Source organism: Cololabis saira, chromosome 2 (genome assembly GCF_033807715.1).
Source record: "Cololabis saira isolate AMF1-May2022 chromosome 2, fColSai1.1, whole genome shotgun sequence".
NCBI lineage: Eukaryota > Metazoa > Chordata > Actinopteri > Beloniformes > Belonidae > Cololabis > Cololabis saira.
Window position 1 is genome coordinate 41,462,347 of NC_084588.1, and position 13,137 is coordinate 41,475,483.

Here is a 13,137-nt window from a genome sequence, read left to right on the forward strand (position 1 = left end):
CCTCTACAGTGATTTCAGGGGTTCACTTAGTAAATTATGAGCCTAAATCCACGCTCTTTTTTTCAACTTCGGAGCGAGGATTCCTGACCGTCAGTGAAAGCGCAAATTATTCAAATTTGCAATACTGAAATTAGTGTTAAATACATTACGTGAAATGTGGCTTTATTTGTGAGAGAGAGGAAATAAAAGCACACAACACTCAATGTTTCTTTTGGAAAACTGATGTATTTGATTATTAGAGTAAAGAATTACAGTATCTTAGTTGTTAGTAGGTATTAAAGTGTAGAGAAACTGGACCCATAAAGATCTTCCAACTTTCCAAGAAAGTGCATGTAACAGTCCAAGGTTGTGAAACCCAATATATATTTATATTTATAAAAACACTATCATTTTGTCCCCGGGCCATGATGGACTTATCCTGTGAGTACTATGTACATTTTCTTTGCTGGGGAGTTTGTATTTCCACATCTGAACTTATTTACAAAAGCCTCAACACATAGCTTCGCACTTGATGTCAGTGAGGATGCTGGGACATAGCAGCAACGTGGAAATCCAGCTGAGAAAGTAAAGGAGAATCCTTCTCAAATGATTGACTGCTTGGATCCAAAAAAAACACACACAAAAAAAAACAACTACAAAATAAACCGCACAGAATGCTCCCATCTGAGTAACTGTCTTGTCCTCAACAACAGCAAAATATGAGCAACAAAAAAGAAAAAAGAAAAAAAAAGAGCGATAGGGGGGAAATATGGAAGTAAACAAAAAGTACATTACACAGAGACTGTAACAGCAAAACAACACTAAAGAAGATTCTCGAAAATGTAGCAAACTTCAAATTTTTGTCTTCCTTAAATAAGATAAAGGTAAATAACAACTGCAAAGACAGGACTACCACATCATTTTGTCCCTTGCTTGAATGTCATTATTTAGTCTGGGTAAGGGAGGGGAGGAACACACAGATGTTAGACCATCTACAGGAGATCAGTGTACATTATTTACAGCAAGTCTGTATGCTTATTACAGGGCTAATGCATCACATGAACATAGACAGTTCGGTTATAGCTACTACAGACAGAAAATAACTTAATGCCAAGGTAAGGTTATCTAACCAGATTTTCTAAGTCTCAAAAGCACATCTTTTTTTTTTTTTTAAAGCACCCATACATACCCATTCTGGCTTTAAAATAAACGAAACCTAACTGTTAATGCTTTCACTTGTTTTCAAGCAAGATTATAATCACTAATAAATAAGCTCCTTAAAACTATAACATGTACATTGTACAAAAAAAGCAACTTGTCTTTACACTCGTGTTCGTAAAGATTCAGTGGTGAGCAAAGGATTTCAGTTGATTTTATCCCCGACTTGTTCTCCTCCTTGCTCGTTGTCTCGTGTGTGTGTGTGTGGGTGTGTGTGTGTGTGTGTGTGGGGGTGTGTGTGTGTGTGTGTGTGTGTACAGAATGCCTCGAGGCATCGTTCGCGTGTCCGTGCCCAACGTCAACATGACTACATGCACTCTAATTGGTGACAATCTCTTTATTGTCTTCCATGAACCGTGTGAACCGGAAGTGGGCCCCGTTCTCCGTGTTGGCCATTTTCTCCAGACCAGCCAGAGCAGCGTTGGGCTCTGTGCTGTGCAGCTTGTCCAGGCTGCCCGTGAGGCCACCTATAGGAGAGCTCCCCCCGTTCCCCATGCCGCCCGACATGGGTGGGATGCCTCCGTTCTGAATGACAGATATTTCATTTGTTTTCATCGCCAGGCCGTTGGAGAAGGCTGCGGCGTACTGGTTCCAGAAACTGGCCGGGTCTCCGTTGCTCGATCTCGATACCATGTCTTTCTGGAAGATCTCAGGAAACTTGACTGGGTTCGTGCCCAGGAAGGCCATTGGCCCGTCCACAGAAAGCCTGCGGCCACGTCTAGCCGGAGCGCTGTTCCACATGTGCGTGCCCATGTGAACCTACACCGGGAAGGAGCACAAAAGGAAAAGAAAAGGGGAAAGGGAGGGACGAAAGAGAGAAAAGAAAGGGATTAAAAAAAATTGTTTGCAAACTTGGCCACAAGAGCTGCACATAAGATGATGCAATGGAAAAAATAATCATAATGTTTGACTGTATTAAAAATAGCTTTATATCCTGGGTGAAGCAGACTGGTTAGCTGGCTGCACTGCCTATACACTACTAAGGTGTAAACATCTTATTTTGGCAAGATGGTGTTTAATCTAAAGCTTAATTTCCTCATCTCACATAGGGGACTGCAGGGCTCAGGCAAAAATTACACTGTCTAGTTTCATTGCCCCGGCTATTATTACATGTGACATTTCACCTCTGCCAGTGCAATTCTAACGGAGACAGTATCCTTTTCTCCTTCATAACTCTTAAAATACACATTTGGAGAATCACATTCAAATGTGTTTTATTTACATCCATGTACATAAAAAGGGCTTTTCACTGATTACTATAGAAAGAATAGTTAAACTCTATAAGAGTCCTATCAACATATAAAACAAAAATTATGATCTAAATTCCTATCCCAGATTAAGAGTTTACTCCCTCAAAACTATCTGATATGTTTTAATTTTCAGTGCACATTATTTTCCCCACATTTCTGTCGATCATTGAGTAGTTGATTTTCTAAATTATTTAAGCTTGGGAACTTTTTACAGTACCTGCTATGGAAAAATACAGACTGGTCTAGATCATTGTGATAATTAACTCTGAGTCCCCAATCCCTCTCAGCTGATCAGCTCCTGGAACGTCTATCCAAAAATCATATTTGCAACATGATTCACTCTTTCCACTCAGTAATTTGACTCTCACAAAACTGTTACCCTCATTAATTAACATTATCACCTCATGATGTCAAGTGTACTAACGTGCCATAGAAAACTAATTAGCAGCCCTGAGATTCCGTTTTCAACAACATTCTCACGAACAAACTTTTAGGAGGAACGGAGTCCTCTGGGTGTTTAAACATTTACCTTGAGGTTTCCTTTGGTGGTGAAAGCCCGACCACAGATGCTGCAAGCAAAAGGTTTCTCTCCTGTGTGGGTTCTCTCGTGGATCTGCAGAGCACTGGAAGAGGAGAAACACTTCCCGCAGGTATTGCAGAAATGTTGTTTAGGCGTCCTGCGTGGTGGAGCAGCAGAGAGTACTGGTGAGGTGGAGGCAGATGATGTGACCAAGCTTGGGGAAACATCCTTGTTCTCTGGGTGGAGGCCATGGAGGAAGCCGTTGACCTCCGGTTTGTTGAGAGAGCAGACAGAGAGGAGGGAAGGGGTCGGGCTGGACGACAGGCTGGTATTTGATGGCTCAAAGAGCTGCGAGGGCAGGTCTCTCATTTGATGAGTTAGCATGTGCTGCTTAAGGTTGCCCTTGGTGGAGAAACCTCTGTTACAAGCCGTGCAAATGAATGGTCGCTCTTTGGTATGGCTTCTATAATGAATGTCCAAGGCACTCTGACAAGCAAAGGTCTTCCCACAGATGTCACAGGATGTATTCTTGATGGTACTACGCTCACGGAACGGGAATAACATGCCCAGCGGGTCTTTTGGGGTATTGACAGATGTCAGATCCAGGGCTCCGATGTTGGAAGGGTGAGAGTGCAAGAAGTTTGCACTGGGATGGTCAAAGGATAAGGCCCTCTGGTGCCTTTCCTCAAAGCTGGGGGATTTATGTGGTTGGAACTGCATGTTACTGGGGGATGGTGCCTGCATGGAGGAGGTAGATTCTGACACAGCTGGACTCCCGGCGCTCTGGCTTTCAACATCCCCTCCTAGAGATGAAGAGTCATTGGTGAGGCAATCCCCTTCAATTAAACCATTTGCAATGACCTTCATCTGGCTGATCGGGACCTGCTCCGTTTCATTATTTTGGGGATTATTGTGGCCATTCTTCTCCTGCCCCTCCTGACCAGCCATTTCAGGGGGAGCTGGGGAGTTACAAAGACTGTCCTGGTAAGCATCGACCGACCTTGGTGTGTCTGGCACACTGCTGTCCGGACCGTCTTCCATCCCTTCCATCCCTTCCATCCCTTCCATCCCTTCCATCCCTTCCATCCCTTCCATGTTGTCATCGGAGAAGTTGTCCATATCATCAAAGTTTCTCTCCTCAAACGAGCCAGTGTCAGAAGCCATGGACTCTGGATAACTCTCTGGTAGAGGTGTGTTGGGGATCTGCCCACCCATGTGCATGCGGATATGTTGCTGAAGAACCACAGCATTTGTGAACTTCTTCTGACAAATAGGGCAGGAGTGTTGAACTCTAAGAGGGGGCATGGCTCTATGGACGCTATAGTGGGTCTTAAGATTTCCCTTGGTGGTAAACGCTCTGCCACATATTTTACACTTGAAGGGCCTTTCACCTGTGTGAGTGCGATAGTGCATTTTCAGAGCACTTTGGCAGCTCAGCACCCGGTGGCAGATCACACATTCATTTGGGTCTGTCACCTTCCTGTCAATGTTTTCCACAAGTTGCTGCAGCTTGGAGGTCTCTGACCCCTGGAGGGGATCCAGAATGCCTCCAAAGGGAAACTTAGCCTTGAACTGATCAGTCAAAAGAGGCATGAGTGGATTGGTCATCATGGGTGGACTGTTAGATGTTGTATACTCAATACAGCTCTCCGGGACAGAGCTCACATTTGTCATTAAGCCTGAGGAGTGGCTACCTTCTTCATTTTTTCCATTTGAGGTAGGCAAAGTTGCACCTTCACCTTCTTCGGACACTCCATCATTACTTTTAGCTGAAGGCTCCGCAGGACCTGAGTCATTCTTTGCAGTAACAGAAGGGCTAGTTATGGCTATTGAATGGTCTTCCTTTTTGATAAAATGGGGCAGGCTTGGTATGGTTGGTGGCAGCAACATGCCAACTGAGGACGTCAGAGTGGGCAAAACTGGTTTGCTGTCCAGCCAGCTGGTGACAGGTTTCTCGGGGGGCATAGACATGCCGTATGGAATGCCGGTGCTCGTTGGTATGTTGTCTAGATGCTCTGGGACAGGATAGGGGTTCATCTGGATGTGTGGGTACTTTTCTTTATGACGCTGAAAATGCACCTTCAGGTTACCACGGGTGGAGAAGCGGTTGCCACAGATATTACACTTGTATGGCCTCTCGCCAGTGTGAGAGCGCAGGTGGATCTGCAAGGCACTGTCGCTACCAAACACCTTGCCACAAAACCTGCACTTATGTTTAAAGAAAGCATCGTCAGAGCTGCTCTTGTGCTCAAATGAAGTGACATTTGGCGGCTTTCCTTTCCGTTGCTGGGCGAGGACTGCTAAAGAGTTGAGGTCCTCCACGGTGGTACCAACACTCGGCAGAGAACTAGAAAACAGGGGGTTACCAGGTGGGGGCTGAGGTAGAAGGGGATTCACTGCAGAACTTAGCAAGCTACCTATTCCAAATGCTGGCGTTGATGACTTAGCGACCACGGAGTTGCTTAGCTGAGATTGGAGGCTACTCATAACACCAGGCCTCTTGTCAGCGGACTGGGGATTGACTGTCGATGGTCCCAGTGTGGTTATGCTCTGAGATGTTTCACTGCTGCTTGGTTTGGGTTGAGGTAGCTGTGCTGCTGCAGCCAGCTGCTTTAGGCTGCTTATACTTGCTGACTGACTCGCCAGGTTCTGCGCCAGACCTGCGGCTGCAGCCAGCTGTTGGGAGAGATGTGAGCTGAGTGTGGTCAGTGGGCTGGCAGCAGGCCCCATTGTGCCTGGAGGAGTAGTTGGGGGTACCTGCATTTCCGGTGACTGGGAAGCTAGTAGCAGTATTTGATGGCGAATTTGCTCAATAAGCTGCAGCTGGTGGATCTGCTGTTGTTGCAGGGCTAAAAGCTGCTCCATCAGAGCTGGCACTGCCACTCTGGGGCCCCCAGTGGACCGGGCTTCCTGCGAGAATTGAGCTACAGCCACTTTGGTGCTCTGTAGATTTTCAATTATGACATTGCTGTTGATCATGGAGAAGTTCCCCAGTTCAGTTAGGTTACTGAGCTGAGGTAGAGAGGCAGAAATAGCTGGAGTACCTACTGCAGGGCCAGCGGTGCCCCTGCCTGCATGGCTGCTGGCAGTATTAATGGGGCTCCTGCCCTCCATTTGACTGCCTTCCTCTTCATGACCACTGCTCGTTCCGGAAACATCCACATCCATGGATTCGTCTTTTTCAAGAGTGTTGGGCTCCAAAAGGTCACTGCACTCTGTTTGATCAGTGTTATTAGCTGTGTCATTCATCGGATCATCAGCATTAAGGGGAGGAGACCCGGGTGAGAAAGTTCCGGTAGGGGAGGCAGGATTTTCATTCACAATCAGAACTAACTGATTCTTAGTGCAATTTTTCTGGTGCTCCTCAAAATCTGAAAGTTCAAAGAATTCAGCACAACATCTGCTACAGACATGGGCGTCTGACTCCTTGCAGGGGGGTTCCTCGGAGCAAAGTTCTGTGTCCCCTGAAAAAGAGGAAACAGAGGATTAGTGATTAGAAATGTTTTGCAGCTGAAGAAGCAGCTTTATCTCCTCAAATTCCATTGTTGTTAATCTTAAGTTAATCAGTTTTACACTTATCCCTTTTGATGTGCTCACAAAAACAACGGTCTAAAAGCAAAAATAAGCCGACAGAAATGAGAAGGGGCCTTGTTCAATGCAATGGCCTCTGAAACATGATAAGAGAGGATACAAAATCAATGGAAACTACTCAAATATTGCTTAAAAGTGATCTTTGAAGATGTACATCTGGGTTTCATCAGTCCAAGAAAAAGGTAATCATTTTCTGCAGATAATCCATCAAAATATAGAAGAGAATGAAGTGAGGACATTGGGTCTTAATGAAATTTCATAGAAAGGCATTGATTTCCTATATTCCATGCCCTTCAAAGTCTACTTGTCCACTTGGTGCAAATCAAGCATTTGAAGTACTTATTAGACTTTCAATTTGCTGTCAACTTTGCTCATTTTCAGCCAACTATGGGCATCTTGGACAGGTTATCTGTCACTAAACTAATTTGTACCCACTAAGCTTGCAATCACAGTGAGACAAGAACAACAGAGCCCGTGGCAGCGAACTCATGCACACACTAAACAAAGTAGGGAAAAGAACAGGAAAAAATTTAAAACTCTAAACTCTGAGGTAAAAATAAATAAAAAACATTTTTCTCTGGTTTGTAATACCTTAAAAAGTGAAAAAAGCTGCTTATTGTTTGAGAAGTAAAATACTATATATATTTATAATTACACTTATTATACTCCCAAAAGATTACCACAATAGGAAAAGGAAATGCTGGAATCAAATTATATGAAAAAAAGACATGTTTTAAATATAAACCAAGTATGCTTAAAATGCAGGCAGCAAAAACTTGCCAAAATTCACAAACATGACACACCACATCCCAGAATGAGTAATGCAGACACAGCAAGTTCCGCCGCTACTCAGAGCAAAATTCAAAAGAAACGACCCCCTTTGACATGCACACAGAGACAGGTTTCCAAATTTTTCCATTTTAATAAACAGGACAAGTCAGACGACACCCTGCCCCCAGAGCCACCGCTGTGCTCCAGACATTCCTTATTCATTTCCCTCTTTGTCACACTAAAATCTTGCTATTTAACATACAAGTTGATTTACAAATTGCATTTCTCTATGAATCCCTTTCATTGTGGCTCCGGGCCCTCAACACTTTCATCGGGGCCAAGAATTCATTTGCAAATGAAACCCAGAGAAGTGCAGCCCTGCCCCACAGAGAGACAGGATGCCTTCCCATTGTTCACGCAGCATGGGAGCGGCGGGGATCGTCGGCACAGCCTGGCCCTGCTCATCTCAGTCGACTCAAAGCAGATCCTGTTTAATTCAGGGATTATCTCTCTCAATGTTTCTCCGCTCAGAGACATCAGATAACGCAAAGTTGCCATGACAGTAAACCCTGGCCCTCACACCACCAAACCATGCAAACAGGGAAGACTCAACTTTAATGATAACTTTTCATGTTAAATCCCCCCCCACCCTTCACCCACCCACCCACCAACCTACACCCCAATGCGTTAATTTTGAAAAAAAGAGAAAAAAAGTGTTTCATTGTGTGAAAAATGTGAGGGAGAAATAAACACCTTTTTTCTCTGTGTACAAACGAGTGTGAAGAAAATGCAGTCTTATGCCGCAGAGAGGGATGAAAACAGAACAGATACTTTTGTCTCCCAAACTTCAGAGAAATGCCGAGTTGATCATTAATAAAATATCTGTGTTGGCACAAACATGCGTGTCAGATGAAGTCAGCGCACACACTACATAGCACACGGGCAGCGAACAGGAATAACAGTAGATCCAAAACTTATTTACCTTTCATGTTCACACACACACCTTTTTAAAAGTTTTCTTTTCAATCAAAACTATTTCAAACTATATTGTATAGTTCAATTTCAAAAATCATTTAAACATTTCAAATAATACCAAGCTCGTACACAATTTTAAAACGAAAATCCCATCTAATTAATTCATGATAATAATACGACAACTGGAACACGACTCAACAGCAAAAAAGAACGCAAGAACAAATGACGTACGTGTCACTAAATAAGAAACTGAATTTTTTTTCTGGTTTTTAATCAAATTTGAGTAATACTGCAATGCATGGTGTTGTCCTGCCTAAATCTAAATGATGTTTGCAGAGTTGAAGAAGAAAATGATAGCAGTCGTAACAGATGAAAAACACAAGAATCCTTTCAACTTAAGTTTCTAAAAAGCAACAGATTGTCTCTTTCAACTACGATGACGAAAAAAAAAAAATCAAAACTGATTCAATGAATCAGTACAAATCCACTGTCCATATAAGACAAGTATAGCCAACAGCAGATGCTAGTGTTAAGCTTAGTTCTGAAAATAGCAAGGATTAACTTCGAATTAAAATCAAGATAAAGTCAAGCTGGTATGAAGACGGAGTGTGTGAAACGTCTACAGAATCTCTATCGAGAGCAAGATGTAAGCAGTGTGCAGGGCTAAAGGGTGTCAGGAAAGACAAAGAGCAGAAGAACAGAGCCTTGAAGAGATTGAGCAGCCTGACTATGAGAGTCGGGAAAGCGAGGATTAGTCAAAAAAGTTGACGGAGAGCTTTGAGAGATCCTACATTATTTTTTTTGCAGGGGGGCCTCTGTGAGCCTCTTGACACTTGTAACTTCAGGAGGGTTTCTGCTCACATCCTCTCCAGCCCTCAGGACTCATCCCACTGAACACTAGATGGGGTCCCACTAAAGCTGCCGTAGTCCTGGACAGGACTCGAGTCTCAGGCTCTGCCCCAGTGACACGGTGAGAGCTCAAGGGGAGGGAAAAAGACAAAGCAAGTCCCTCTCGCTACACCTAGACTCACACCACATAAACACTGGCAACCTGACAAGCAACTGCAGTCTGTGTTTGCAGAGGACAACAGCGTAAAGGGGGCTGCCCTGCCAATCTCCCCTCCGGTGGTGGGGGGGCTACTCTGATAGGGCGTGAGGGGATGGCCACAACATTGATAAGGCCTCACAGGCACACACACTTAAAAAAAAAAAAAAAAAAAAAAAGAGCTGAGGCCTTGCTGGGCCGCCTGCAGCTCCGATCAGCAGGGTCAATGGCAAGGCAAGTGAGAAACACACTAGGCCCTGAACTCTGACCACCTCCACACAGAGGGACGCTGGCAAAGGTTAAAACAGCTCAACATCCCACCCTCTGCGGCTCTCGCTCCGACCTCCCAGCAACCACGGCCCTCAGCATCACTGACTTCAGCTACGAACACGACTTTATGTTCCACTTCCGGCTCCCACAAGTCTCCACAACACAAACAGCCCATCTAACAGTGTCTCTGCAAAATACCCCCAAACTTTTAGACAACACCCCACTGCAACTATCACTCACACACGACTTATAGAGGTATTTTAAGGTTTTAACTGTGTAGTGTAGTATTCTGCAGAGTACTAGAATTGGCTACAAAAGTGACTTTTGACTTCTATGCGATTATTATATTTAATTGAAATTGCAGCAAAAAAAGAAAAGAAAAAGCACCCAAGAATTAACAATGTTTTGCATTAACAAGCAGGTTTCTAAAAATCACATGCACTAGGATAGAAAAACGCTTCTATGGATGACTTTTTCCTGAGAGAAATAAGTATTTATTTTAAATGAGCTGCACATGCTTTTCAGGCAGGACTAAAAACAGGACGCCATTGAGAATATCTCCCCGCATTTATGGGCCTGGCCTTACACAAGCAAAAAATAAATAAAGTAAAATAAAATAGGTTTTTAATATAATTTGTGTTTTTTCAGGTTTTCCGTCTGACATAATTTTTGGCGCAATCAAAAAGAATAATAATCATAATAATCGTAAAAAAAAAAAGGTAGACGTGATCAGATTCGTTCGTGCTGTATGGCAGACAACTTAGGCCATTTCTTGAAATTAAGAACAATATGGGGAACTGTGTGTGTGCGCGCGTGTGTGTGTGTTTTAGTTTTTAGAAAAGTCGGTCAACAAAAAAAATGCATGCCCTGATGCCGCATTTACGCCTTACTCTTTTTCTCGAAGGAGTTTAAATTGATATATTTGTTGCCTTGAATTTCTCGCTTCTCGTTAAAAACATGAAGGAGGAAAAAAAAAGAATTCGGCTTCTTGCAACTTCACTGGGCCGGCTGCTCTGCGAAACTCTGAGAGCTGCAGCACAGCCGGGGATCTGCACTTCCCAAGGCCACTTTGTCCAAACTCATCTAACATTTTAGAAGCAAAGGCTCCATTTAAGCCACACTTTGCTGTTTGCATGTAGGATTATCCATATAGTAAATGCAATTCAATCGATATTTATATTCCGATAGCGCGCAAATAAAGAATAGGGTTATTTGTAAGTTGGTTTGGGATTTAAAAAACAAAAACAACAAGAACAATTTCGTCTTCAAATAAAACGATAAGTGGTTGCATGTTAGTGTGCGCGTCTCAGTGACTAACGCTCAACTTTCACATGCTGCTTTTTGCACAAAAAAGTGTAAAAGATGAGTCAACTGGAGAAAATGTTTGAGAATTTAGGGGGCGAAAAAAAAAAGGAAAGATGCTGTCCTGACTCTTTTGGGACAGTTTCCTTTCCTTCTCGCCCCAGCTCAGGGGAATAAACCACGAGTGCGCAAACAAGCGATGACTTGCTGATAATGATTTTCATAAAAGAGGGAGAACGCGGTTGCGTTTCAGCTCTTCAGCGGAGGCTCCGCGCAGAGAAAAGGGGGCAGTTTGTGGCTCAGGGACGCAGCAGGAGCTGGAGAGCCGACAGAAGCAGCAGGAGAGCCGGCAGCAGCAGCAGGAGCAGCAGGGTGGTCCGCATCCGCGCACCGGGACCGACTACTGAAGCCTGAATTATGCTTCTGCGTTAAATCGACGCAGAGCCTACGCCGTAGGTTGCGCCGTACGCTCTGCGTTGCTGTAACGCGGAACCATAAATCAACCTTGAGGACCACCGAGGACCGCCGCGGCCGTGAGTTTCTCGCTAACTTACTCAATGAATACATGTAAAAATATTGGTAATAATAATACTTCAATTCAGACTTAATGAAAAGTCGGAAATGTTGGAGTGAAGAAAAATTATTTGATTTTTTGAAATGTTTTAAAGCCAGTTATATAATAACTATTATGGAGTCGAGAAATACATATCTATAAAATGTAGCAATTTCCTCTTTGCGGTTTGATTAAAGGCTGTGAGTAAAAAAAAAAAAAGAATCTAAATGGAGCAAAGTTTTGTAAATAGTCCTAAAGGGTTCCATCAAGCGATGGATTTAGAAAAGAAACAGAAAGTAGCCGCATAAAGCCGTTTTCCAAGTGTAAACTTTGCCGATAAGCTTTCTCCCACAAGTCGCCGTGAAAGTCGGCTAAAAAAGTGTGAGAAATTCACAGTAGTTGGATGAAAGGAGCGACAGTTCACTCGGACTCACCATTGTGCTCTGATAGAGGCAGATGAGGGTCGGACTGGAAGTGTTGCGGCTTCGCTTGTTTCCTCCGCGACATGCTGGCTGGCACATCAGCAGGCAAAGAATAAAAAAATGACTACAAAACCTCCTCAAAAATTACGTAAATCGAGCCCATCCACCGCGCATGTGCCCCGTTATGATTATCAATAATGCTCTGCGATTAATCATACGGGGGAAGGGAGGGAGGGGGGGCTTCTTTGAAAGGCGATTGGCACCTCGCCAGCCCCCCTCCTATTCAAATGAAGTCTCTTTAATCAATTAGCTCCTGATTTGCTGGGGACTCTTGTCTCTCTCTCAGCTCCCACCCAATGAGTTGATCCGTATGGAGAAGAAAGGCTGGGTTTCCACACTCCCTCTAGATTTGAGTTAACCCCTTCTGTTATAGCCAAGCCAAAAGCTTATCTTGACTACTACAGGGGAATGTCAGCGTCTCGAGTCCATTCCTGCGACAGTATCTTTCAATCTCTCACAATGATTAAACGGCGATCACAGTTTTTCTTTCTTTGCTTTTTCCTCTCCTGCAGATGAAGACCTCCGCGATCTCCCACCAACTTTCTTCTCTCTACACTTCGGATGTCCTCGCTCCTCTCTCGCATTAAGATGGTTGTAATTCAGCTCTTGTTGTGCTGGAAAGGCTACTCTCTGAAGAGTTTTCAGCGAGGCGGCCGGTGCGCTAAAACGCAGCGTTGCGCTGGTATGTTCCGTGCGTAAATGGCACCGGCGGAACGCGTCCCCCCCTCCCTTCTATAAAAAAGAGAGAAAACAGTCCACGCTGTGATTCAAGGTCCCAATCGGTTTCATTTGATTGTTATTAGCAGAAAGGGAGTTACTTGCTAACACGTTTTCATCACACACTGCTTTCCGCGAATAAACAAACTTTGAGGGCCAGAGCGGCAGCGGGACAGACGCTGAGCCGGCCCATCTAGGAGCTGATTGGTCACAGAGCTATTCAGTCACGCAACCATTCACCTCCACCCCTCCCTCTCTTCTCTCTCTCTCTCCCTCTCTCTGTTTCTGTCTCTCTCCTCCGCCCCTCTCTCTCACTCTGAATACGCACAGCAGATCCAAACGTTTTGTGCGCTCCTGGATGAGGAGGCAGAGACAGCGGAGAGACCGAAGTCTGCTCATCTGAAAAGGGATAAATAAATATTTTCATTTCTAACCTTAACTTTTCTTTGTGAGGGAATGGCTGA

General features: G+C 44.2%; 1 protein-coding gene across 1 annotated transcript; it reads right to left on the reverse strand.

The window, feature by feature from the left end:
• Nucleotides 1-205: 205 nt before the first annotated feature.
• Nucleotides 206-12,820, reverse strand: sall1a (spalt-like transcription factor 1a). The gene is made up of 3 exons (XM_061745774.1): nt 11,909-12,820; nt 2,977-6,431; nt 206-1,956 (listed from the first exon to the last, which is right to left on the reverse strand). Exons 1-3 carry the CDS (start codon nt 11,979-11,981, stop codon nt 1,516-1,518), a joined length of 3,969 nt encoding a protein of 1,322 aa, XP_061601758.1. The 5' UTR covers nt 11,982-12,820; the 3' UTR covers nt 206-1,515.
• Nucleotides 12,821-13,137: the final 317 nt, after the last annotated feature.